This window comes from Corythoichthys intestinalis, chromosome 11, assembly GCF_030265065.1.
Source record: "Corythoichthys intestinalis isolate RoL2023-P3 chromosome 11, ASM3026506v1, whole genome shotgun sequence".
Taxonomy (NCBI): Eukaryota; Metazoa; Chordata; class Actinopteri; order Syngnathiformes; family Syngnathidae; genus Corythoichthys; species Corythoichthys intestinalis.
In genome coordinates, this window is record NC_080405.1 from 8830699 (window position 1) to 8858594 (window position 27896).

Sequence of the window (27896 nt, forward strand, 5' to 3'; positions counted from 1 at the left end):
GCACTGAAAGTAAAGGGGCCGAATAATATTGCACGCCCCACTTTTCAGTTTTTTATTTGTTAAAAAAGTTTAAATTATCCAATAAATGTTGTTCCGCTTCACGATTGTGTCCCACTTGTTGTTGATTCTTGACAAAAAAATTAAATTTCATATCTTTATGTTTGAAGCCTGAAATGTGGCGAAAGGTTGCAAGATTCAAGGGGGCCGAATACTTTTGCAAGGCACTGTATAAGTCCAAAGTGCACACTGACAGCTAAGATGTTCTGGACCTCCCCTTCAGAGCAAATAAAACTAAATATGATGAATAAGCCTCCTCAACTCTTTCCTTGCTCTTAAAGATGTGATCCATTTTCTGTTGCATTGCCCTTTTTTTGTCGCATCAATTAAAAAAACTTGTTGTTGTTGCTGTTCCAGAAAACATGCACGAGCTACCTATCTCTGCTGATCACATGTCAGTATGTCAGCCACTTGAACGGATAAATGAGTCCAGGCGTTTGGCTTTGCTGCTTGCATTCGCACATTGACATGACCTATCATCGTCAAGACTCGGATAACTGCAGCATCCAGGGAAACCTCCATGCCGTCCGTGGAATAAAATAAATAATAAATATCGGTGGAAACGGATTATGTTGCTCAAGAACTTTATTATGCTTGTTGTTAACACTTGTGTATGTAAATCTGATGTTGGTAGATTGTTTTCTTCTTGGAGATGAAATGCATGTGTGGCAGCTCAGCATTTTTTTTCTTACATAACGTTTTGACAGTTGCCGTCATATTTTTGGAATCAAAGCACCGTGTATCGGAACAGCATTCCTGCCCTGAATCTTATACAGGAACTGCGTTCCTGCCCTGAATCTTATACCGGAAGTGCGTTCCTGACCCACTTTCACACACACATATATATATATATATATATATATATATATATATATATATATATATACACACACTGTGTATATATACACGTATATACACGTATATTAGATTTCTACCTCTGGATAAAATACTTTAAAATACTAAATTTTTCATAAAATACTCAATTTTTCTCAGATACTTGTACTTGTGCTTCATCAATTTTTGCACCTGTATCTGTACTTGTACTTAAGTAAAAAAAAAAAAAAAAAAAAAATTGTGAGCACTTCTTCCACCACTGATCTTTGCACATGTGTAGGTTTGTTGTGAAATCCTGGGTCACTTACTCAAATTGCAATGTGAAAAGGAACCGCATCAAAAAAGTCTGGACCAAATGTACTTTGATGTGAACCAAAGAAAGTGAACTAAGGACTTTAGTGGTGTGAATACATACACCCTATGGGACTATGATCATGTGGGACACTGAAATGTTGAGTTGTGTGTCATCTGCATAGGTGTGATAGGAGATACAATATTCATAATCTGAGCAAATGGAATTAGTATAATCATTAAACAGAAACTCGTCAAACAAACAAACAAATATACTGCTCTGAATTAAAAAGGGTTCAAAGATTTGAATCAATTATGCAGTTTAATTCAATTTAATTCAGTGATACTTCACCAGCACAAGTAATTTTGAGAATCCCTAGGATAAGCGACATGATATGAATGAGTAGTTCTAAATAATTCAAAACGATGACATTTTGTACTTCTCAGCATAACATTTTTTATTAAGAAAACTGAAACTCTTAAACATGTAAACCACTTTTTGCAAGACGCTATCTTCATTACAAGGAGTAGCATTCAAATGTGCAACTTGCGAAACTTTTCCTTCCTCTTTTTTAACCGAAAGATGAGAAGAGGGTGTGTTAAGAAGTCTGCGGCTGTCTTGCATGTCCAGTCAAAAAAAAAAAAGACGATTACCGATAAAGCAACACATCGCAATCTTTTTGAATATGCGATATAGTTTGAGTGTGGGAAGGTTTGTGTGGGTGTACGTGTGTAGGTATAAAGGCCACTCGCACATAAGTCACATGCTGTTGAGCAATCTGCAGCCACTTGTCAGGATGTGAAGCAAAAACTACACAGTTGCTTTTGTCAACTGAATTTGATATCTTTTCCGAATATGGATGTAAAAGCTCATCGTTTCAAATTTGTGAAAAATTGAACGTTTTCTTTTTTTCCCCTCCAATACATAAAAATATTCCTTTTCTTTCCTCAAAATGAGCGTCAAGCAAGGGCATAGATTTGGTTTCAATATTAGTATGGACAAAATAACAGCATAACCTGAAAGTACACTTTTTGGTGGGAACGGGACATGAATTAGACCAAACAGATTGGGTGAACGGTGGTTAGGGCTACATTTTTCACTAATATGAATCTAAGTAATTGATAGGCTAAATGATCAATGCAAAATAAATCTGTATTGATTTATACTTTCACACTGCAAATTTATAATGTCTTAATCTGATCCTTTTTCTTAAATCTAGTCCAGGGGTGGGCAAACTATTCCACAAAGTGCCGCTGTGGGTGTGGGTTTTTACTGCATCCCATCAAGAGGACACCTTTTCACCAATCTGGTGTGTTATAGTTACAATCAGTTGACTGCAGTCAGGTGCTTCTTGTTTCCATTGAAACCTCACTGGTTAAACGCTCTGTGCTGGATCAGTTTGAACGAAGAGCAGGACCCACTGCGGCCCTCGAGTTTGGTTTGCCCACCCCTGATCTAGTCGAATAATTTTCTCCATCTTGCTTTGAGTGTTAAAATAAAAACTGGGGAGAAGGGTTTAAACCTTGGTTCAGTACATTTCTTACAGTTTAATTAGCGTTAACAATAGAGAACACATGAAGGAAGATATTTCTCTCAAAGCAGATTCCTACTTGAGTTTGGGAAATTCACACAGATTTATGTTATGCAAACTCTGATGCCGGTCGGTCTTTCAGTAGAAAAATTATTGGTGTGTTCCCCACCTCCACAACTTTGACTTCTTTTTACAATAGTTACAGTTGCCGCTGCTGGCGGAAAAAAACGTATAATATTCCTTGTCTTTGAAGAGGGCGGAGGAAGCGGCATGTTGTATTTATGTCGGGGCTGTTATTGCCTGTGTGTGTGTGGTGGGGGGTCAAGTCATCAGCCATCAAATGTGTTTGACTGGCACATTCAGCAAGTGAAAATGTAAGTCTGAATAAATGAAAGTAATTAACTTAACAATGGTGGGGTCAATTTTATCCCTACAACATATGGGAAGACTAAATGCCCTATGTAACCGAATTCATTATATAATGCAAATAAGTTGCTTAAAAGTTGATGGGGACAATTTGAGCATCTTGAAAAGTTGGTAGTGTTGTGTCTCTACCATCCCAATGCAAACCTACGCCCTTGGCGTCAAGTCTTTTTTTGTCCTCAAGTGCAATTCACATTGTTACATATTTAAAAGAAAGTCTTTGCCAAAACAATATATGAGCTTATATACAAACATGGTTAAGCACAATTTTTAGCTTTTCTTCATTTCTTCGTGATCATTTCACAGTTTAAAGCTGTCGGAAATAGTTCATCCGGTGAATTGCTCACAGTGCATAATTCCAGTAATTCAGTGATCACTTCTTGCGTTTTGTTAAAAAAAATTAAAAATAAAACAACAGGAAACTTTTCAGTCACATGAACTCAATCTTGTATTCTTCTGACATGGCATTGGACAGAATATTGCTGCCCGGGCTTGTTGCATTGTGGCTCTCAGTGGATCCAGTGGGCACAGGTGGGGTGGATGTGGATGTGGAGGGCTGCTGGGAATCTTGCAGCTTCTTCTTGTTTATTTTCCTCTCTTTAGCACGTCTATTCTGAAACCAGATCTTCACCTAGCAAAGAAAGCAAAGATTCTGCTTTAGGAGTCGAGAGCTGTCAAAGAACTGATGCCTGTATCACACCTGAGATTGAAATGAAAGGCAATAAATCAAAAGATTTATGTTTTTTGTAAGCGTCAAGATATTTTTATTCAAGCATTTTGAAGTTAAATTACTACTATTGTTTCTCGCACAGTAATGGCAACGGTAAAGGAATACAATATCTAAAATACAGTGGGGCAAATAAGTATTTCCTCAACCATTAATTGTGCAAGTTCACCCACTTCAAAATATTAGAGAGGCCTGTAATTCTCAACATGGGTAAACCCTCAACCATGAGAGACAGAATGTGGGGGGGGAAAAAACACTTACATTGTTTGATTTATAAAGAGTTTATTTGCAAATCATGGTGGAAAATAAGTATTTGGTCAATACCAAAAGTTCATCTCAATACTTTGTTATGTACCCTTTGTTGGCAATAACGGAGGCCAAACGTTTTCTGTAACTCTTCACAAGCTTTTCACACACTGTTGGTGGTATTTTGGCCCATTCCTCCATGCAGATCTCCTCTAGAGCAGTGTTGTTTTGGGGCTGTCATTGGGCAACACGGACTTTCAACTCCCTCCTCAGATTTTCTATGGGGTTGAGATCTGGAGACTGGCTAGGCCACGCCAGGATCTTGAAATGCTTCTTACAAAGGCACTCCTTTGTTGCCTTGGCTGTGTGTTTGGGATCATTGTAATGCTGAAAGACCCAGCCACGTCTCATCTTCAATGCCCTTGCTGATGGAAGGAAATTTTTACTCAAAATCTCTCGATACATGGCCCCATTCATTCTTGCCTTTACACAGATCAGTTGTCCTGGTCCTTTTGCAGAAAAACAGCCCCAAAGCATGATGTTTCCACCCCCATGCTTCACAGTGGGTATGGTGTTCTTCGGATGCAATTCAGTATTCTTTCTCCTCCAAACATGAGAACCTGTGTTTCTACCAAAAATTTCTATTTAGGTTTCATCTGACCATAACACATTCTCCCAGTCCTCTTCTGGATCATCCAAATGCTCTCTAGCGAACCGCAGTCGGGCCTGGACGTGTACTTTCTTCAGCAGGGAGACACGTCTGGCAGTGCAGGATTTGAGTCCCTGGTGGTGCATTGTGTTACTGATAGTATAGCCTTTGTTACTGTGGTCCCAGCTCTCTGTAGGTCATTCACTAGATCCCCACGTGTAGTTCTGGGATTTTTAATCACATTTCTTGTTATCATTTTGACGCCACGGGGTGAGATCTTGCATGGAGCCGCAGATCAAGGGAGATTATCAGTGGTCTTGTATGTCTTCCATTTTCTAATAATTGCTCCAACAGTTGATTTCTTTACACCAAGCGTTTTAACTATTGCAGATTCAGTCTTCCCAGCCTGGTGCAGGTTTACAATTTTATCTCTTGTGTCCTTCGACAGCTCTTTGGTCTTGGCCATAGTAGAGTTTGGAGTGTGACTGACTGACAGGTTGTGGACAGGTGTCTTTTATACCGATAATGAGTTAAAACAGGTTCCATTAATACAGGTAACGAGCGGAGCCTCGTTACCTGTATTAATGTTAGACCTCTTTGACAGCCAGAAATCTTGCTTGTTTGTAGGTGACCAAATACTTATTTTCCACTCTAATTTGGAAATAAATTCTTTAAAAATCAAACAATGTGATTTTCTGTTTTTTTTTCCACATTCTGTCTCTCATGGTTGAGGTTTACCCATGTTGACAATTACAGGGCTCACTGATCTTTTTAAGTAGGAGAACTTGCACAATTGGTGGATAAAATACTTTTTTACCCCACTTTCTAATAAATTTGTTTTAGATTCTGTTTTTCATTTTGCAGTCCAAGGATTGGTTCAAATGATTTCATGTATCTAATTTGACATTTTGAAAAACCAACTCCAAGACCAAAATTCAAGATGGTTAATTAGTTTTTAGGGATGTCCCGATCCGATCACGTGATCGCGCCATTTTTCAGAGGATCAGAATTCGGTGAAAAAGTTCTGGTTTTTAATTGAAAAGTATATATATTTATATTTTTCTGCTTCATGCTCGCACAATGCCACAGCCTCTCAACCTCCCTCCTGCTAAGCAGTGCGGCCAAACTATCCAGCTTCTTTTTGGTACTTCAAGTTAATGACAGGTTTGTATCTTTGATATTGCCAGAGAAGCTTGGTAGCTCTACGATCAAAGGCACAAATGTGTCAATCATCGTTAAACTTGCATAAGTGTGTTATGGCAACTCATTGTGTAAGTGAGAGGCTGATCTCAGCAGCATGAGTGGACTCTGTCACTGAAGCATTTAATAAAGACAAACATTTTTCTACATTATTCTTGTTAAAAAATAATTCACATTATAAAGGCACCACAGTGGGACAGTAACATGTTTGGAACTTATGTTAAAAAAACATAATATGCAATCGGGACATCCCTATTAGTTTTTTACTTGCCATCTCAGAATGTTGCCTGTTTAGTTTTCACAACGCATTTCACATCACTCTATGGCAGTACTTCTCAAATAGTGGGGCGCGCCCCCCCAGGGGGGTGCAGAGCGATGCCAGGGGTGGCATGTGTGACCTCGGGGAACATGCTTTTTTTTTTTTTTGCCGTACTAGAATAAAGTGTACTTGCACGTCCACTAAGTGGGTGGCAGTGGCGCTCTCATTTTGCGCGCGCAGTATTTTTGAAGTAAGCATGAGCACTCAGCACACGGGAGAGACTCACGAAGAGCTGGAGAGCTGTGCGCCGTTTTCGAAAGCCATTTTCTGGCGGGACTCACGCAGCAACCCACTGTCTTCTCCGGTTCTCACATGTCCACCCGAGAAGTGCCATTTTCGGCTTGGGATCGTCACAACGACCGCCCTCTCCTATGGTTCTCCCTCGGCCGCCGAGAGTGTGCTTTTTTCGGGCCGTTTGCCTTTTGGCTTTGACATTTAATACAGTGGTAGACGAGGAAAGACCACTGTTTACTGTGTCTAAAAATGATTATAGCGGACAGCCGGAAACCAAATCAATTAAGATGCCACTTAAAGACATTAGACCCCAATCTCATTGATAAACCGCTTGGTTGTTTTTCAGCGAAAACGTGCCGAATATTGCCAACAATCGTCCCGCTTTGTCAGCGTTATATCAGTAAACCAGTGAGCATTGTTAGCATGCTCAGTGCAAAAATAACCCCACATCATAGCAAACTGGAGGTGATACTGCGAGCAGCGAAAATAAAAACTGTTCTTCTGTCCAAAGACACTTTTTTTTCTTTCTTCTATTCAGCTTTGTTTTTTCGGTCAAATTTTTGGGCATATTGTCCTCATGAGTTAATGTTTCTAATCAATTTGAATTTGTTATTATTTATTGATTTTGTTTTTCAGTATCAAATGGTCAAAACTGTACCTTGAGTGTATTTTTACAGTTTGGATGTGACTTTTTTTTTTTTTAATTCAGGCAAATTGATGCGCGTTAAGTCTTTTCTGTTACAAACAAATGAAGTTATACTTTATAAGTTCATCTCTGTTATTTTCTCTAATAGAAAAAAAAGGATACAATTTGAGGCAGATGTGTACTTATAATAGTAGTATTATAGACAAATGATACTATTTACAGTGGCGGCAGAGTTTGGGGGGTCGCGAAACATTTATGTCTTCCTTGGGGGGGCGCAACAGAAAATAATTGAGAAGCACTGCTCTATGGTATGACCAGAAGAGGCCAGTAATGCGTTACATTTACTTGAGTAACTTTTTAAGAAAAATGTACTTCTGAGTAGTTTTACCACACCATACTTTTTACTTTTACTTGAGTAGAATTGTAAAGAAAAAAAACGCCTCTCTTACCTTGCTAATTTGGCTTACAATAGTCATTATTTTTTCCCTCTTTAATCTACATATTAGATTTGACTTTATTTTTGCTAAAAATGCCCACAATAGCTCTACTAGTTTATCCAATGAGACATTGCAACAGTAATCCCATGACTTCATCATACCAATCAGACATAACAATACAGTCACATGACCACACACATACAAGCTTGCAGTTGGAAGTCCTGTGATCACATCAGCCTGTTCAATCACATGGCGTAAAGAAGGTGTGCCCATTACGTCGATCCCGATCGAGCAGTCGATCGCAATGCTTGTGTAGGTAGGTTACGACATCAAGAAAAATAATTACCGTATTGGACCTAATATAAGATGGTGTATTTTGCATTGAAATAAGACTGAAAAAGTTGGGGTCGTCTTACATTCGCGGTCTAGACATTGTACCCATTCACGACGCTAGATGGCGCCAGATATCATTGAAGCGATGTTCTGTCATGACAGATCTCAGCTACTCTCAAGTTTAACCAGTTTGCATTATTCTATTGCAATGTTTTTCCTTATTCAGATTTGTTTCAAGACTACAGTTACAGTTCGACTTCACTTTGATGGTTAATGCAGTTATTGCAATTTTGTTGTTTTATCACAATAGATTGGTGAATTTACATTTCAAAAACCAGAAGCCATTCATTTACGAATGTGATTCCACTTAAGTTTACTTATTTAAATGTTTAGATATTAGGATTTGAATGAGTCAAAATAACATGCTTTTTCCTCTCAAATATATTGATATAATAATTTGTTTTAGATGTACTGTAATTATTTTCTGTATAAAAATTAATTTGGTGTTCAAAAAGTCTTTTTTTCAAACTTGAGTCTTGAAAAAGAGGGGGTCGTCTTATAATCAGGGCCGTCTTATATTTGGGCCAATACGGTAAATGCAAATTTTTGTTGTTGTTGTGGGAGCAACATATGACATTATTCAGCACACCACACCCCCGCTGTTAAGGTAGATTGCGGGAGGTTGTGTCCTTAAAACGTAGATCTTGGACCAAAAAACAATGAGCACCCCTGGACTAAAGAATAAATTATTTGACAACATTACTTTAAAGTGTGTATTTGAACTTCACTTAGTATTTATTGAACAATGATAGACCACAGAAATATGGCGCTTGGGATAGTAGGTAAGGTATGATTTCTCCACAAGAGGGCACTCCTCATCTTTAGACAGGTGATGTTTTATTTCTGTAGATTTTTCTAGTCGGATTTCGATGCTTTTGGTGTTATTTCTTGGCCTAATATTGTCTTGTATTGGGTTACTGTGGATGATTTTGCGCTGAGAAAAAACTATACCATTGTTTAAAAAAATCAGGCATTGTAACCAGTTACTCATTACTTAAGTAATCTTTTCACTGAATACTTTTTAACTTGTACTTGAGTAAATGTTTTGGATGACTGCTTTTACTTGAGTTTGATTGAGATTTGATTATTTTTGTGTAATCTTTTTGGCATAATTTGGCCAGGTGATAGGTTATAGGTTAGTACGAAAATAACAGTTCATATAAAAGACGTTGTGCTGAGAAAAAAACAACAATTATTAAAAAAACAAAAAAAACAAAAAACAAAACTGACATTGTAAGCAGTGACTCACAATGTTACTCATGACGAGTATTTTTTTCAACTAATGATTTTTTACTTACTTACTTACTACTTTTACTTTCACTTGTGTAATATTATTTACAAGTAACGCTACTCTTACTTGAGTAAAATTGTTGGTTACTCTACCCACCTCTGGGTATAACAATATTTTAAGGTGCACTTAAAGGGTTTTCACAGGTGATTCAAGTTGTTGAGCAAGCTTGAATTGAAATATTTTACTTCCAAAATCCAAATATCAGACACGGCCATCTTCAACTGTAAGGATAAGCCTCAAGGTGGACAAATTCCCCCTGAACCTGGAGTCCTCACCTGTCTTTCGGAGAGGTTCAATGCCAAGGACAGCTCAGATTTGCGCCTCATTGTAATGTAGCGGTTGAATTGAAATTCATTCTCCAGCTCCTGCCGCTGGTGGTCCGTGTAGACAACTCTGTATTTCTCCTTTGTGCGAGTCTTTCCTGCTATAACATACAAAACAAGTCAAATTATTGATCGGAATTCAAGGCAACTAATTATATATTTGCAGCCATTAAAAAATAAAAACAGCAACAGGTAAATTAGTCAAAGGTACTCTTAGTTTTTCAATCATTTTGAGGAATTAACCACTATTTCATATTGTATTATGGGGTAAATATATAGTAATGTTGGGTATACAGCACTATCTGTTTTTGGCCGTCACATTTTGCTAATCAGAATTTGCCGTCAGTAAATGACAAAACACAAATTGGCAGTATTGTAGCCGACGGTACGCGGTGAAAGAGAAACTGTGGCGCTGCTCGCGGCTAGCCGTCTGCTACGCCGTGCATTATTAAACAAAACCCATGTAACATAAAACACACATTAATCCCATGAAATATGTATTTCGGTGATGGAAGTCATATTTTTTCTGTTGCTGCCCCCGGAAGTAACGCTCAATAAGAGTTTCATTCTATAACTTGGAGATTCAGTGCTCCATTGTTCTCCACCTGTGCACATTTTCAACACTGATCTTCAAACATATTTCATGTATTTAGAAACAAATCATCACCATCTGGATGAAAATCAGACAAAATTGATCTCCCCGCTGGGAGACGCTGTACGTGTTTAAAAGCAAGAACAAACAGACTGAGAAACAGTTTTTTTTTTGCTAAAGCCATCTCCACCCTGAACAGCCATATGTAACACCACATCCCCAAATGTCCAATATTCATTTACATGCAATATGTGCTATGTGCAATACTTACTACAGTACGTGCAATATTCAATGCCTCACTGTCAACTGCTGCTACTTAACTTCTATTCACACATATTCTATGTGCAACACTTATTTACGTAAAATATTAACGTGCAATATTCAATTCTTCACTGTCAACTGCTACTACTTCAATTATTTGCACTGCCTAAACATAGTACTTCCTCATACACATTTTATATAGGATTATATTTTTATTCTTGCAAGTCACTCTTGAGATTTTTACTTGTCCTGCACTGTAAAGGGAGATGCTCCACAATTTCAATATGCAACCGTATAATGACAATAAAGGGCTATTCTATTCTATTCTATTCTATTCTATTCTATTCTATTCTATTCTATTCTATTCTATTCTATTCTATTCTATTCTATTCTATTCTATTCTATTCTATACTAAAATCTGTGTTTTTGATGAAGTTGTTGGTTGATTTTTTTGAAATTATATTCAAATATGTACTGTCACCTCAGAAACTTGCACTTTAAAGTTTGGATCCTAAAGTTGCTTTCAGGTGTTTTTGTAAGCAGCCCCATCGTAAGCATTAAGAAAACTGAAAAAAAAAAGAAGAAAAAAAAAAGAAAAGAGTGGAAGTGGGGATCACACGTCAATGTCTTAAATGGAAAGAATTCAAATGAAAAAAATGTTAGTTCGATGTTTTATTACACCTAAAATTAAAAGTAAACAAATAAATATCCAACAACCTTGATGGAAACAGTGCAACTGCATGAATCCAGATGATCGACATATTATTTTGGAAATGCACTAACTATTTTGGGAGAAGGTTCATTCAGCTCTCTGTGATATGTTGGGATACACAATCCGCAAATCCTGTTTGGTATTATGTCTGGGACTAATACAAGACGCTATACATAAAGGGCACCATTACATTGTAAACATTCCCCTTGTGGTTGGAAAGAAGACCATAGCCAAGAATTGGTTAAGGACTGAAGCTCCATCATATGAACAATGGCTGTCAATAGTGGACAAAATATTTGATTTGGAATGGCTCACATATAAACTGAAGATAAAAGAATATTTGTTTTGGAAAAACTGGAGAAAGTGGCTGACATACAGGGAAAAAATGTGTGCAATAGGGCATGGGCAACGCAAGACATATTTCACAGGGGCACGTGCCCCAGTGATGAGCTGCAGTACCCAAGTATAAATTTCACCGGTAAAAAAAATACTTTGGAGTTTTAAGTCTACATAACATAATGTACAGAATGGGCCTATTTAACACGGTCATATTACTCTATTCACTCCATCTGCACGAGGCTCCTTAATATGGCAATTTATGCACGTAATTTTGACTGTGATAGGCATATGAGTTGACACTTCCACAAAGCACCTTCGGGAGATATGCTATGTTCATGTGTGTCGGGAGATCTGAGTTCCCAAGTTACGGTTCTGATGTGTTGTAAAGTCGTAATGTGGGATGAAAATGGTTGCTACAAAGGATATTAGCCTATCTTAATGCTCCAACGATAAATTACAAGATGAGTGACTTTTTTTATAGACAGCATGTAAGAGAGGTTCATTTTTTTGATAAACTCCAACAATACGTGAATGCAGCATCAATATTACGGTGCGTGTGCCAATCATACAGTCGACGGTGCAAATTACATCTTCCCACCTGCTTTACGAGCAGAGGTGAGTAGTAACGCGTTACACGTACTCTGTGACATTTACGTGAATAACTTTTTGAGAAAAATGTGCTTCTAAGAGTAGTTTTACTAAGCTATACTTTTTACTAGAGTAAATTTGTGAAGAAAAAACGCGACTCTAACTCCGCTACTTTGGGCTACACAAGGGTTGTTACATTTTTCCTATTTATTCTACGTATTAGATTTATTAATTTTTTTGCCAGCGATGCCAAGAGTAGAGACATGCCTGGTGTATTACCGGGGTAGCTGTACCAATTTCACCAGTGAAACGTCGCAACGATAATCACTTGACTCCATTATACCAATCAAATGCAAGCTTGCCGTTCTATCTTCACGCCAGCTTGTTCAATCATGCGATGTCTTTAAAGCACCGTAAATAATGAAGTATTCAATATAGAGCACTGCCCTCAATATGACACAAAAACAAGGATTTTAACCTCTGTCCCAGTTTTTATTTGACACCGATTGACCACGGAAGGAACTATTCACTATTCAACCTAGGAACTATTTTCTCCACCAGAGGGCAGTCATGCGCTCTTTGGTCGAATAATGTTTTATGTTTTTTTTTTTTTCTCTCATCGGAATTCAATGATTTTAAATTTTTTAAATATTTTTGGGTATTTGTTTGGCTTAATGTGGTTATGTTATGGGTTATTGTACAGTATCATTATAACAACATTCCATACATACTTCCATACATTAAAATACCATTCTTTGAAATAATTAAAAAAAAAATCCAACAAAAATATAAGCAGTTACTCACAATGTTACTCATTACTTGAGTATTCTTCACCATATGCTTTTTTTACTTGTACTTGAGTACATTTTTTGGACGACTACTTTTACTTTAATAATATTATTTGGAAGTAACGCTACTATTACTTGAGTAAAATAGCAAATTTAGATTAGATACTCCACCCACCTGTTTACAAGTTAGTGTCAGATAATCTGCCCATCCTTGTTGTTCGTTTTTACCTCTGTGTTGATGTTTGTTTGGTCGCCTATTCCCATTAATTGTGAATTTGAATTGTTCAAATTTACTCTTTACGCATCAGGCATTATCAACCGCGGTAAACTGCTCTGGTCGCAAATTGAAGTAGCAGATTAGCGGCCGTCTTTTAGCTAACTGGCTACAAATACAAGGACAATTAATGCGATTTGAGTGTGGGGCTCTCACTCAAGAGCTTTATCTAATATTGTGTTAATTTGATATGTGGTATTATTATTTCCATTTCACTCAAACAGCTTTATACTTGCAAATGGGTATTAGATAGTTATTTGCTCGCAGCAAAGATAAATCAGCGAGGAAGAATGAGAGAGGTAAGCTAAGTAATCCACCTCGACAACACAAACCACTTTTAGGTCACAAACCACCAATAGAAAAACACTGATTAATTGAATAAGTAACAGTGATAGTAGATCCCCATTTCTGTCTAGACAAAGTAGAGTAGCAGAGTGCAGGAAGAGGTGGAGAGCTGAAAGTTGATGAACATAAAAAAAGGTGAATTGACCATCAACAAGGGATGTCCCAATTTTGATTTTAAATCCTGATGGCTGAAAAACAAAAACAAAAATTCACTTTTTTACATAAACTTGTATTTTGGTTTGATTATATATAGTTTACATCACTATTTCTGACTTTTTATGATAGATAAATGCTGAAAAAAATAAATAAAATCGCCAGTGCTCCGCTTGCCCCAGTATTGTGTTAGTTCGAGTGACGCCCCTGCAATAGGGGATCCTGACTCATCATGGTAGAGTGGAACATAGGCTTTGTTTGTTTTCCATTGAATAGTTATTAATTATTTAGTGTTTTGACTAAATATGAATGAATGAATGAATGAATGAATGAATGAATGAATGAATGAATGAATGAATGAATGAATGAATGAATGAATGCTTTATTTTGGACATGAGATAATAAAATAATAAACAAAAAAAACAAAAAAAACAATTCTATTACTTATGCTTACTTTGCTTACTTAAGACTTTGCTTACTAAAACCTTACCCCTTTTCTATTCTTCAATTATATCAGTCCACCCTGTTTAACTAGTCCTCATACAACAAAGAAATTAGGTAAAAAACCATATACATGATAAATTAAATAAATAAAAAGGACCAGCCAATAATAGATATGTGAAGACTCCCTATAATTAAGCCCCTTCCTCTTCCCTATACCATGTGAAAACCATGTGCTTGTACCACTTCCTAAACTGGGTCAGGCTTGGACATTGCTTGAACCCATCATCTAGTTTATTCCATAGCCTTACTCCACAAACAGAAACACAAAAACTTTTTAATGTAGTTCGTACCCTCTGATGCTTTAAGTGAAGCTGCCCCCTCAAAGAGTAATGACCTTCTCTATTAAAAACAATTTCTGTATTTAATGTCTTTTGGTCATTCTCTTTTGTGTTTTTTCATTGCAAGCAACATAAATGAAGATATTACTACCAAAGCATTTGTAATTGCAATCATTTTCTGGGAGAAATTAAGCATTATCTGACAGAATTGCAGGGGTGCCAATACTTTTGGCCAGCACTGTAAATATAATATCCACTTCACTTTTGGGGAGTGTTGACTGTTTTTTTTTTATTGTTTGTGAGGAAAAATGTTAAAATAACAATGGTTAAAAAAACAAAGAACAAAGAAAATTTTGTCAATTTTGTCAATTTTCCCTTAATCATCTTATTTATTTTTTTAAATAAAGCATTGTTGCTAACACTAAGGAAATCCTAACACATCTCATCTATGGTCATTTTCTCAATTTTTTTTTATCTTAAAGGGACTATATTGAGTTTGTCACTTTTTTACTCACCTCCGACCTAAAGCGTAACTGCAGCTCGTGCATGGCATGCATGCTTGTATGAGCTCGAACATATAGCAACAAGCGTTTGGCCTATCCAATCAGAACCAGAAACGTAAAAACAGCAGCCTTAATTTGGTAGGAAAAGTGTTTTTGCCAAGCGGAGACTAGGCGGAGGCTCGGTGAAACAGCGCTGAATATGCACAGGCGTGTGTTTACGCAGAGTGGTTGACTCGAACCCCCTCCATTGAAGGTTAGAAAAAGGATTTTTGGGGCAGTATCACCAATGCCTCGACAGGGCATTGGTGGAGCATGCAAGGTGTAGAAAAGTATTTGAAATTAACTCTAAAAATCCTGTACAGTCACTTTAATATCCTCAAATTCGGAAGAGGAAAAAAATCACTCACATATGGCTCACTTAGAGACCTAAGCGGTCCTGGCATGCATTGTTTTTTTAATGAAAAGCATGTGGAGAGTCGAGATTCAAACCTTGAATTTCCATGCTGTGAGGCAGACATGCTAACACTTTGCTCACTGTATTGCTCTTTTAAAAAACTGCTGAAAAATACTAGTAATAGATCAATGAAATAAATAAAAAACATCAGCCTAAGGTAAATTACGAGAAAGCTTTATTTGTACACAATCATTTCATAACTTACCAAGTTCTTTGTAATAATAATCATAGAATAAATGAAAGATAAATAAACACCAACATGGCGTCTCATTACTCCAGTGAGTCACATGTCTTGTAGCCATGTAGACGACTATTTTGACATTGAGATTTTTGTCTGGTGCCACGTTCAAGTTCAGGCGCCACTAAAAGACCCATCAGTTCTATTAATCAAACTGAACTAAATCTAATGTAAAGACTCTCCACTGCATTGCGATAGGGGGTTTTCTTATCACCGTGAGTTTTTGTTTACGCAGGCTGCTATTCAATGACACGCATTCACAGAAAAGGGTGAGTCAGTTATTGATCGGGAAATCTTGACTGTGTGACGACATCGATTAAAAGTAGAGCAAATGGGTATGCGCGGACATTGGTGAGGCCCGAGGGTCGGCCGCAACGTTCAGTCTGCACACTAAGCCGCACTATCTCACCTTTGCGCTCCCACTTGGTGGACAGAAAGGGTGGGGAACGACCCCTGGGAAGCCTCCAACGTCTGCTTTGTTAGCTTTGCGTCGACATCCCACACAGCTTGCGGAAGGGAGAGGCCGCAAGCTTGATGGATGTGTGTGTGCAGTCACTCTGACTTAACTCTGAGTGTGCATGTCGAAATTGTCGCGCATTGGTGATTACCTTGTAATAGGGAGTCACTTCAAAAACAAGGTCCTGGCCTCAAGCCTTGAGTAAATAATTGAGTAATTACGGTAGTATTTTTATGATACTTTGTCCTGATGTTGTGCTTTACGTCAGGCAGCCGCGGACATTAATGTAGTGGAGATTATATATTTACCTTCTAGTTGATGTTAACAATTTTGCTACTTTCTTGTGCCATTTTCTTATAAATAAGAAAAAACTCAACCACTTCTCAATTATTTTCTGTTACGCCCCGCCACCCCAGGAAGATGTAAACGTTTCACAGTCCCCCTAACTCTCTGCCCCCACTGTGAATAGTATGATTTGTCTATAAAATGATTGTTATTATAGGTACACCTCAACATAACATCGTGTCCTTTTTAATATTAAAGAAAACAAAGTGATGTAGATCAACTTGCAATAAAGTATAACTGTATCAACATTGTTTTGTTTGTAATACAAAAGACTTAAAGCGCATCAATTTGCCTAAATTAAAAAAAAAAAAAAGTTACAACCAAACTGTAAAAATACACTAAGGTACATTTTTTTTTACCATTTGATACTGAAAAATAAAATTTAATTCATTGTTTTTCCGAGCCGCTTAACCTAAAGTCAATAAATAATAATGAATTAAAATTGATCAGCTCCATGATGTGGGGTTATTTTTGCACTGAGCAACTTGGTATGCCACCTTATATGATGCTTACAGTACTCGCTGGTTTACTGATGTAACACTCACAAAGTGGGATATTTGTTGGCAATATTCGTTACGTTTTCGCTGGGAAAAAAAAAGTCAAGCGGCTTACCAATATCATTGGGGTCAGTGGGATCAGTGACATCCTAATTGATTTGGCTTCCTGCTGTACACTGCAAACATTTTTAGGCACTGTAAACAGACTTGTCTTTTCTCGTCACCCACACCTAAAAGTCAAAAGTTAAAAGTCAAAGCCAAATGCTACATAAGCTTGGTCATATTTCCTCGTTTTAGCTCTTCATATCTCCAGTGCTCTTTGTTGTGTGTTCTTGTTAGCTTCCCAAATACTTACTGTGGAGAAGCATATTAGCACTCGAGTTATTGTTAGATAGTAATGTTTTCTCCTTTGTTTTTATATAGAAGCCACACACATTAACACATTCATATAACAGCTTAGAGTCTCCTTTCAACCCAAACTCAAACTGTAAATGGTCTTCCAAGAGTGTGCTTTGAAAATGGATTTTAATTGTATTCATGTTTGATAAAGGAAACAAATTCATTACAGTCTGCCTCCTACTAATTCGATTTTGTTGTTTAGTTTGTACAGAGTTTATATTTTATAGTTTATTATTTATATCAGCGCTTTGCCCATAAGTAGGCATATGCCGGTATGAGATTCTGACGGTATGATAACTTTAAGCCAAAATATCTCAGTTTCACTGTATTATTGTATTCCAATTACAGCTCTAAAATGTGTTACTTTGAGAAATCTGGGTTTAAAAAAATACAAAGCTTTTTTCCATTGAATGAGATTTTTATTTTTCAATACAAATTAGCAAAGTGGAACATAAGTATAATGTTGTTAAAATACATTTAGGCAATTAAAATAAATGCAGTCCTTTAGGTGAGCCTAAACCCATAGCCACAGCTCAACATTATTAACATCAGAACAAAAATAATTGAATTATTTTCTATAAAAAGCACGTGTGTATGACTCTTATCATGTTTACATTACACGCACACTCTTTCTCAACACAAACAGTTGCCATAGAGAAGAGAAAAAAAAACACACCACGTTTTACCACCGCTAGACACACTACACACGCTGGAGTTAACTTTCGTAGCTGGTGGGAAACGTTCATGACAGTGTTTGCTAACCTTTAATTTTGTATAAATGCGAAATCATATTGGAGGTATTGCCTCCTCGGCAGCCACCCTTCGCAAACATGTTTTAAGTGTCGGTTTGCCCTCCTCCTCTAAGCCGCAACTGTCTGTAACATTTCTGTAGCCGAAGTATTCCCATATCAGCGATTTCATTTTCTTCGGTGAGGGAACAAGTTCAGGAGTTTCACCTCCTCCAGCCGTTGTGTAGCACAGCTGATTCCCTGACACTGAGGAACAACCGAAGGGGGAGGGTGCAGCCTTGCAGCTGAAGTGAGGGGTTTCATCATGCATTTTTGGGACATAAAAACTAGCTAATACCGTAGGGACGGTATTTATGTGTCATACATCTGTCATAAGCATTTAGTAATGCCTATGATAGTGTCATGTCATAATTATGACGGTCTTATGACAGTCTTATGATGCTGCTGTCAAATAAAGTGTTACCAAATACCAAACTTAGCAATTAATGAAACAACTGGAACAGTAACTGAATAAATATTTAGCACAGAACATGAATTTTTATAGTTACTTACATCTCCAGCGCTGCCATGTAGGAGGCATGTGTTACCTTTTAACCCAAATAAATCAACAAATAAACCGCGCTGGACTATAAGTCGCAGGATTCAAAATTAAAGAAGAAAGTAGCGGCTTATAGTCCGAAAATCACGGTAATTATTTTGTTGTGTGAAGAAATATACGTTTTACATAATGCAACTTTTATATTATATATACACATTTGTGACATATGAAAGCATGTTTAAAGGTTATTATTGTCGATTGTTTTTCTAAAAGCAACATTTATTACGCTGGGCAACAATTTGGGAAAAAAAACAAAAAAAATCTGTTGAGTTTGATTTTTCTGCTAAATAAAACTCGCATGTCCATGCTAATTCCCAAATTGCAGTCATTTTTTTTCTCTACCGCTCACCCACTTACGATGTTTTTACTATTTAGCCTACACCCAATCTATCGCTGTCAGTGGCAACTAATAGGATAATTCGATGCCAGCCTTCCAGTTAAAAAGGACTTTGTCTACTGTCAGTGTTGTTAATAACGGCGTTACAGTATAACAGCATTACTAACGTTGTTATTTTTTTCAGTAGTGAGTCATCTAATTAATTAATTTTCTCATGTTTGCAACGCCATTCTCGTTACTGAGGATGTAACGGCGTGTGTTACTATGCGTTACTACGTTGGCTCTATGACGTGAGAAAAGTCATCGAAGAGAGAGAGATGAGCGGGAGTGTAAAGACGCCGTTGCAAACGCGATGCTAGGTGGCCCCAATAATGCATGCCTGTCGCCGACACCCTACAAACTACGCCCACATGATGCTACGCTAGATATCACATGTATATAGAACTAGATGCGAAATGACAGACTCGGCAGCGTTAGCAAATGTATGGAGAAGTAGATGCGAAATGATACACTCGCTGGCGTTACTACACAGCCGCCATCTTAAAGCAATAGACTTATCAGTAAGGCTCTGTTGTAGAGAACCTTCCTAGCAAACATAAGTCACTTCATATCTTAAATACTCCTAAATCAGCAAATGTCTTTAAATGATAAAACAGTTTTAAAACTTTCACATGTCGAAAGTAGTCAAAAGAGAACTAATGCAATAACAGGCGCAATTTTAACAACTTTAACGGTTGATTCACAACATTAAATGACTTCTAAACATAGCAAAAGTTACTATCTCGTTATCACAATATCCACAATATCTCTGTGTCTAATTAAGTTTAGGGTAAAGAATTGGGCTAGGGCGAATTGTCCTAAAAAACCTTTGAACTTCACATAGTGTGACCTATGTTTTTTTTTTTTTTTTTTTTTTTTTTCAATGGAAAAAAAAAGAAAATTAACACCAATTACTTTGCCAAGTAACTAATTATCCTTACATGCAGGTAACTAAGTTACTAACGCAATTACTTTTTGGGAGATGTCATATGTAACCGTTATTTTTCGGGAGAAGTCATATGTAACTGTAATTAAGTACTTTTTAAAAGTAAGATTAACAACACTGTCTACTATTGCTGTCAGTGGCAGTGAAAAAGTCAAGTACAGTATTTTTCATATATTATAAGAAAACAGTGATCGTATGAAAGATTTTGGTGTGATGGAGAAAAACAGATCAGTTTTGGATTACGCATCCAAAAATGTGTTAAAACCAGTTGTCAGATGTAACCCAACAAAAATCACGTTGCCCAGTGTCATCATTATTTAAATAAAAGTTTAATTCGTTCATTGCCAATGACAAGAAAACTCAACTACTATCCAAACAGAAAGTGCCAATAATGAGTTTTCTTCATTTAGTTTTTTTTTTCATTGAAAAAGAAAATTACACCAGATGATGAGATATATTGCACAAATTACTGCAAATAGCCAAAAGTTTCAGAATTGTTTGTCAAAAGTGATTATTTTACACACTTTCCGCTCTTGCTTATGTGTAAAATTGGTATGTTGCAGTGTATGAGTTGTCACTAAACCCAAATTGTACTTGTATCAAAGTCATTTTGTGCAGAAAATGCATCTTTTCACAAAAACCTCCCAATTTTCTCCGAATGTTGTCCAAGATCACCCGATTTTCCTCATTTGATCTGTATTTTCAAACGGTGATTACTAAAGAAAAGAATAATTTAGAACCTATTGTTTTTGTCTGATAAAAGATCGGAATCCAATTTTTAACATATCCATAACCAGAGGTGGGTAGTAATACATTACACTTACTCTGTTACATTTGCTTCAGTAAGTTTTTGAGAAAAAAAAGTACTTCTTAGAGTAGTTTTACCACACAATACTTTTTAGTTTTACTTGAGTAGATTTGTGAAGAGGAAATACTCTTACTCCGCTACTTTGGGCGAGACAAGAGTCGTTACATTTTTGGTCTTTAGTCTTCATTTCAAATTAATTAAATTAATTAATTAATTTAATTCAATTAATCAATCTTTGCCAGCGATTCCAAGAGTGGCTCTACCAATTTCAGCAATGAGACGTCCCAACAATAATCACAATACTCTAATATGCCAATCAGACGCAAGCTTGCCATTCTATAATAACGCCAGCCTGTTCAATCATGTGGCACCGTAAAAAATTAAGTATTTGACATAGAGCTCTGCCCTCAACATGACTCAAAAGTGCAGATTTTAACCTCTCTCCCAGTCTTTATTTGGCCTTGGAAAACCAGAGCTATGATCCTTTTAATTTCATAATACTAACGATAAAGGAACTATTCACTATTCAAACTAGGAACTATTTTCTCCACTAGAGGGCACTAATGCTCTTTGGACAAATAATGCTTCATTTCTGTCATTTTTTTTCCCTCACAGGAATTTGATAATTTTTTTTGGGGGGGGGATTTCTTTGACTTAATGTGGTTATGTAATGGGTTATTGTACAGTATAATTGTAACAACAGTTTATAAAGATAACTTTGTGCTGCGAAATTAAACAAAAATTTGAAAGCAGTTACCGTATTTTCCGCACTATAAGGAGCACCTAAAAGCCTTAAATATTCTCAAAAGCCGACAGTGCGCCTTATAATCCGGTGTACCTTATATATGAATCAATATTGAGCCGCAACAGGTTTTTTGTTGTTGTTGTTGACAGATTTATACAAATTTGCAAAGAAAAACGGGCATACAAAATTTCACAATTATAATAAGAAAACCACAAATAACACTCTCCATTATAATATACTAAATCTTTGCAGCTTTGCACTATTACGAGTGTTACTATATTGTGATTGCACTAACGTTTAACCCTTTAAGGTCCGAACCTTTTTTGTCTGCTTTTGCATGCCTTTGATATTCCATTAATATTTCAAAGAAAGAATTGTTCACAATGGCCTGGTTTGGTTCCTTTTTCCAGGACACCTTGAACTTCATGTCCAAACTAGGGCTGTCAGAATTATCGCGTTAATGGGCGGTAATTATCCATCCATCCATCCATCCATCCATCCATCCATCCATCCATCCATCCATCCATCCATCCATCCATCCATTATCTTCCGCTTATTCCGGGGTCGGGTCGCGGGGGCAGCAGCTTTAGCAGGGAAGCCCAGACTTCCCTCTCCCCAGCCACTTCAGCCAGCTCCTCCGGTGGGATTCCAAGGTTCCCAGGCCAGCCGAGTGACATAGTCTCTCCAGCGTGTCCTGGGTCGACCCCGGGGCCTCCCGCCGGTGGGACATGCCCGGAACACCTCTCCAGGGAGGCGTCCAGGAGGCATTCGAACCAGATGCCCGAGCCACCTCAACTGGCTTCTCTCAACGTGGAGGAGTAGCGGCTCGACACCAAGCCCCTCCCGGATGACCGAGCTTCTCACCCTATCTCTAAGGGAGAGCCCGGACACCCTGCGGAGGAAACTCATTTCGGCCGCTTGTATCCGGGATCTTGTTCTTTCGGTCACGACCCACAGCTCGTGACCATAGGTGAGGGTAGGAACGAAGATCGACCGGTAAATCGAGAGCTTCGCCTTTTGGCTCAGCTCCTTCTTCACCACAACGGACCGGTGCAGAGTCAGCATCACTGCAGACGCTGCACCGATCCGCCTGTCAATCTCCCGCTCCCTCCTACCCTCACTCGTGAACAAGACCCCAAGATACTTGAACTCCTCCACTTGGGGCAGGATCTCCTCCCCGACCCGGAGAGGGCATGCCGGCTTTTCCGGCTGAGGACCATGGTCTCAGATTTGGAGGTGCTGATCTTCATCCCAACCGCTTCACACTCGGCTGTGAACCGCCCCAATGAGAGTTGGAGGTCACGGCTTGATGAAGCCAACAGCACCACATCATCTGCAAAAAGCAGAGATGAAATGCTGAGGCCACCAAACCGGACACCCTCAACGCTTCGGCTGCGCCTAGAAATTCTGTCCATAAAAATTATGAACAGAATCGGTGACAAAGGGCAGCCTTGGCGGAGTCCAATCCTCACTGGGAACGAATTCGACTTACTGCCGGCAATGCGGACCAGACTCTGACACCGGTTGTACAGGGACCGAACAGCTCTTACCAAAGGGGTTGGTACCCCGTACTCCCGGAGCACCCTCCACAGGACTCCCCTAGGCACACGGTTGAACGCCTTCTCCAAATCCACAAAACACATGTAGACTGGTTGGGCGAACTCCCATGCACCCTCAAGGACACTGCCGAGGGTGTAGAGCTGGTCCACTGTTCCACGGCCGGGACGAAAACCACACTGCTCCTCCTGAATCCGAGATTCGACTTCCCGATCGACCCTCCTCTCCAACACCCCTGAATAGACTTTACCGGGGAGGCTGAGGAGTGTGATCCCTCTATAATTGGAACACACCCTCTGGTCCCCCTTTTTGAAAAGAGGGACCACCACCCTGGTCTGCCAATCCAGAGGCACTGTCCCCGATGTCCACGCGATGTTGTAGAGGCGTGTCAGCCATGACAGCCCTACAACATCCAGAGCCTTTAGGAACTCTGGGCGGATCTCATCTACCCCCGGGGCCTTGCCACCGAGGAGATTACCAACCGCCTCAGTGACTTCAACCCCAGAGATCGAAGAGCCCACCTCAGAGTCCCCAGACCCTGCTTCCTCAAAGGAAGGCGTGTCGGTGGAATTGAGGAGGGCTTCGAAGTATTCTCCCCACTGACCCACGACGTCCCGAGTCGAGGTCAGCAGTACACCATCTTCACTATACACAGTGTTAATGGTGCACTGCTTTCCTCTCCTCAGACGCCGGACGGTGGACCAGAATTTCCTCGAAGCCGTCCGGAAGTCGTTTTCCATGGCCTCGCCGAACTCCTCCCATGTCCGAGTTTTTGCCTCGGCGACCGCCGAAGCCGCAGTCCGCTTGGCCAGCCTGTCAGCTGCCTCCGGAGTCCCACAGGCCAAGAAGGCCCGATAGGCCTCCTTCTTCAGCTTGACGGCATCCCTTACCACTGGTGTCCACCAGCGGGTTTGGGGATTGCCGCCACAACAGGCACCAACCACCTTACGGCCACAGCTCCGATCGGCCGCCTCAACAATGGAGGTGCGGAACATGGTCCACTCGGACTCAATGTCCCCCACCTCCCCCGGGACAAGGGAGAAGTTCTGCCGGAGGCGGGTGTTGAAGCCCTTTCTGACAGGGGATTCCGCCAGACGTTCCCAGCAGACCCTCACAATGCGTTTGGGCCTGCCGGGTCTGGCCAGCAACTTCCCCCGCCATCGGAGCCAACACACCACCAGGTGGTGATCAGTTGACAGCTCCGCCCCTCTCTTCACCCGAGTGTCCAAAACATGTGGCCGCAAGACGTTGACATGATTACAAAGTCGATCATTGAACTGCGGCCTAGGGTGTCCTGGTGCCAAGTGCACATATGGACACCCCTATGTTTGAACATGGTGTTCGTTATGGACAAACCGTGACGAGCACAGAAGTCCAATAACAGAACACCACTCGGGTTCTGATCGGGGGGGCCGTTCCTCCCAATCACGCCCCTCCAGGTCTCACTGTCATTGCCCACGTGAGCGTTGAAGTCCCCCAGTAGAACGAGGGAGTCCCCAGAGGGGGCGCTCTCCAGCACACCCTCCAAGGACTCCAAAAAGGGTGGGCATTCTGAGCTGCTGTTCGGTGCATAACCGCAAACAACAGTCAAAACCCGTCCCCCCACCCGAAGGCGGAGGGAGGCTACCCTCTCGTCTACCGGGGTAAACCCCAACGTACAGGCACCAAGCCGGGGGGCAATAAGTATGCCCACACCTGCTCAGCGCCTCTCACCGTGGGCAACTCCAGAGTGGAAGAGAGTCCAACCCCTCTCGAGAGGATTGGTACCAGAACCCAAGCTGTGTGTGGAGGAGAGTCCGACTATATCTAGTCGGAATTTCTCTGCCTCACCCACCAGCTCAGGCTCCTTCCCTGCCAGAGAGGTGACATTCCATGTCCCAAGAGTTAGCTTCTGCAGCTGGGGGTTGGACCGCCAAGGCCCCCGCCTTTGGCTGCCGCCCAACTCTCTGCGCACCCAACCCCTTTGGCCCCTCCCAGAGGTGGTGAGCCCATGGGAAGGGGAACCCATGTTGCCTTTTCGGGCTGTGCCCGGCCGGGCCCCATGGGGACAGGCCCGGCCACCAGACGCTTGCCTTCGAGCCCCACCTCCAGGCCTGGCTCCAGAGGGGGGCCCGGTAACCCGCGTCCGGGCAAGGGAAACTGGAGTTCATGTATTTTTTTCATCATAAGGAGTCATTTTGTGCCACGCTTAGTCTGGCCCCTCACCTAGGACCTGTTTGCCATGGGTGACCCTGCCAGGGGCTTAAAGCCCCAGACAACCTAGCTCCTAGGATCATTGGGACACGCAAACCCCTCCACCACGATAAGGTGATGACTCACGGAGGAGGGGCGGTAATTAATTTTTCAAATTAATCACGTTAAAATATTTGACGCAATTAACGCGCATGCCCCGCTCAAACAGATTAAAATGACAGTACAGTGTAATGTAATTACTTGTTTTTTGGTGTTTGGCGCCCTCTGCTGGCGCTTGGGTCCAACTGATTTTATGGGTTAGTACCATGAGTGAGAATGGTGTAATTATTGACATCAACAATGGCGAGCTACTAGTTTATTTTTAATTGAAAAATAATAATATAAAATTTCTATAACTTGTACTAACATTTATCCTTTAACAACTACAAGTCTTTCAATCCATGGATCACTTTAAGAGAATTTTAATAATGTTAATGCCATCTTCTTGATTTACTTTTATAATAAACAAATACAGTACTTATGTACCGTATGTTGAATGTATATATCCGTCTTGTGTCTTCTCTTTCCATTCCAACAATAATTTACAGAAAAATATGGCATATTTCATAGATGGTTTGAATTGTGATTAATTACGATTAATTAATTTTTAAGCTGTAAGTAACTCGATTAAAATTTTTAATCGTTTGACAGCCCTAGTCCAAACTGTTGTTTTCTTCACTGACCAATTATAAATCAACATTTTGGGACCAAAAAGACAAAAAACTCCCCCCAAAATTTGAAGAAATAGTTTTATATTTGATAATTCAACATAAGCAGCAGGTATAGTCATAGGCCATTTTTGGCCTTTATACATGGTCTGGTCAAATGCAGTGCATATATTGTAAAACAGTGGAAAAATTATAACCCAACTAACACGAAAAGGCTGACTGTGGAAAAGAAAAAAGTTCCCCACCACTATGTGATATAAATGTTGCACTACATGTTTTACCTTGCTGTTGTGTTGCTGTTTTGTTGACATTCCCTTTAGCGCACCACCGTCTAATGGATGCATATAATAACCCCAGTCTCTACTGTAGCATTTATTCTATGCGCCTTATAATGTCGTGCGCCTTATATATGGAAAAAGTTTTAAAATATGTCATTCATTGAAGGTGCGCCTTATAATCTGGTGCGCCTTATAGTGCGGAAAATACAGTACTCACAATGTTACTCTTTACGTGACTATTCTGTTCACCAAATACTTTTTTACTTGTACATGAGTACATTTTTTGGTTGACTGCTTTTACTTGTACTTGAGTAATATTATTTTGAAGTAACATTACTCTTACTTGAGTACAATTTATGACTACTCTACCCTCCTCTGGTCATTTATGTTTTCTTTATTTTTGCAAGAGATGACGACAGTTTCACCAATGAGATGTCGCAGCAATAATCATATGACTTCATTTTACCAATCAGAGGTAACAATGTTTTTTCTCTACTACAAGGCACCCATGCTCTTTGGATAGGTAATGGGTCATAAGGTTGTTCTTGTCTGAATTTCATTATTTATGTGTAATCTTTTGGGCATAATATGGTCAAGTAATAGGTTATAGGACAGTATAATAATAACAGTTCATAAAAATAAAGTTGTGCTGAGAAAAAAAAAAAAAACATTATTTGAAAAATTAAACATTGTAAGCAGATACTCACAATGTTACTCATTACTTGAGTATTCTTATTAATGAATCATTTTTTACTTAGTAAATTTTTGGATTACTACTTTTACTTTCACATGAGTAATATTGCTACTAAAGCTACTCATACTTGAGTAAAAATTTTGGCTACTCTACCCACCTCTATCCAGCACACACGATATCCTTTCGGCCTTGAAAGATAAGTCAAAACGCTAAAAATTGGTTCTCACTCTGTGGTTGTTTTTTCGAAAAACGCTTGGCGCTGGAAAAGTACAGAACATGAAATTCTTGTTTGATGAAAAAGTATTCTAACCTGCCGGTGCGTTCAGCTTTGTGGGCTCTTGGGGTCTCCTCCGGGGGCCAAAGGGGTCCTGACCTGGGAAAAGGTTGTAGGGGTTGAGGCCTCCTCCTCCCGGGGCGGTGGGCATGCTACCCAGCTCTGTTGAGTTGAAGTTCACTTGCCCTGTGCTAGGGCTTGAACCCGGGAAGCTGAAGGAATAATCCTCGCGGTAAACGGGATTCCAAGCGCTTCCAGGTGGATCTGAGACTCCCGGCATGTGATGGTAGGTCGCAAAGTCATACGTAGGCGCCATGTACTGACTGTTGATAGGCAGCGTCTGAGCTGGCAATCTGGCCGGCTGGGAGTACATGCTGGCGTCCAGCAGCCCTTCTCAGGTAAGCCGCTCAAACCTCCTTGAGCATTGTAAGTGTTTATTCCAGCAACGCCTTAGCCTTTTGCTTTCCCTCCACACGGAATCCACACGCACACAATGGCCGGCTACCTGAGCAGCAAGTACACACCTTTATAGATTTATAGCCGAGGAGTTCAAAAGTACCATGATGACGTCACGCCTTACCTGAGACTCACCTGGCTTGCTCTTGTAAACGATGTGAGTGCATTGACCTAACCTTCTCCTGA

General features: G+C 39.6%; 1 protein-coding gene across 1 annotated transcript; it reads right to left on the reverse strand.

Annotated features, from left to right (window-relative positions):
* Window positions 1–2658: 2658 nt before the first annotated feature.
* On the reverse strand, window positions 2659–27731 carry cdx1a (caudal type homeobox 1a). The gene is made up of 3 exons (XM_057850996.1): window positions 27291–27731; window positions 9555–9703; window positions 2659–3768 (listed from the first exon to the last, which is right to left on the reverse strand). The coding sequence occupies exons 1-3, from the start codon at window positions 27625–27627 to the stop codon at window positions 3568–3570; spliced, it is 687 nt and encodes a 228-aa protein (XP_057706979.1). The 5' UTR covers window positions 27628–27731; the 3' UTR covers window positions 2659–3567.
* Window positions 27732–27896: the final 165 nt, after the last annotated feature.

Excerpts from the sequence above, each read along its gene's own strand:
- cdx1a (XM_057850996.1), bottom strand. The coding sequence starts at position 27,627 with ATGTACTCCCAGCCGGCCAGATTGCCAGCTCAGACGCTGCCTATCAAC. Across the intron at positions 9,704-27,290 it reads AAAGCTGAACGCACCGGCAG|CAGGAAAGACTCGCACAAAG; the intron begins GTTAGAATACTT and ends TGTATGTTATAG. Across the intron at positions 3,769-9,554 it reads TGAACCTCTCCGAAAGACAG|GTGAAGATCTGGTTTCAGAA; the intron begins GTGAGGACTCCA and ends TTTCTTTGCTAG.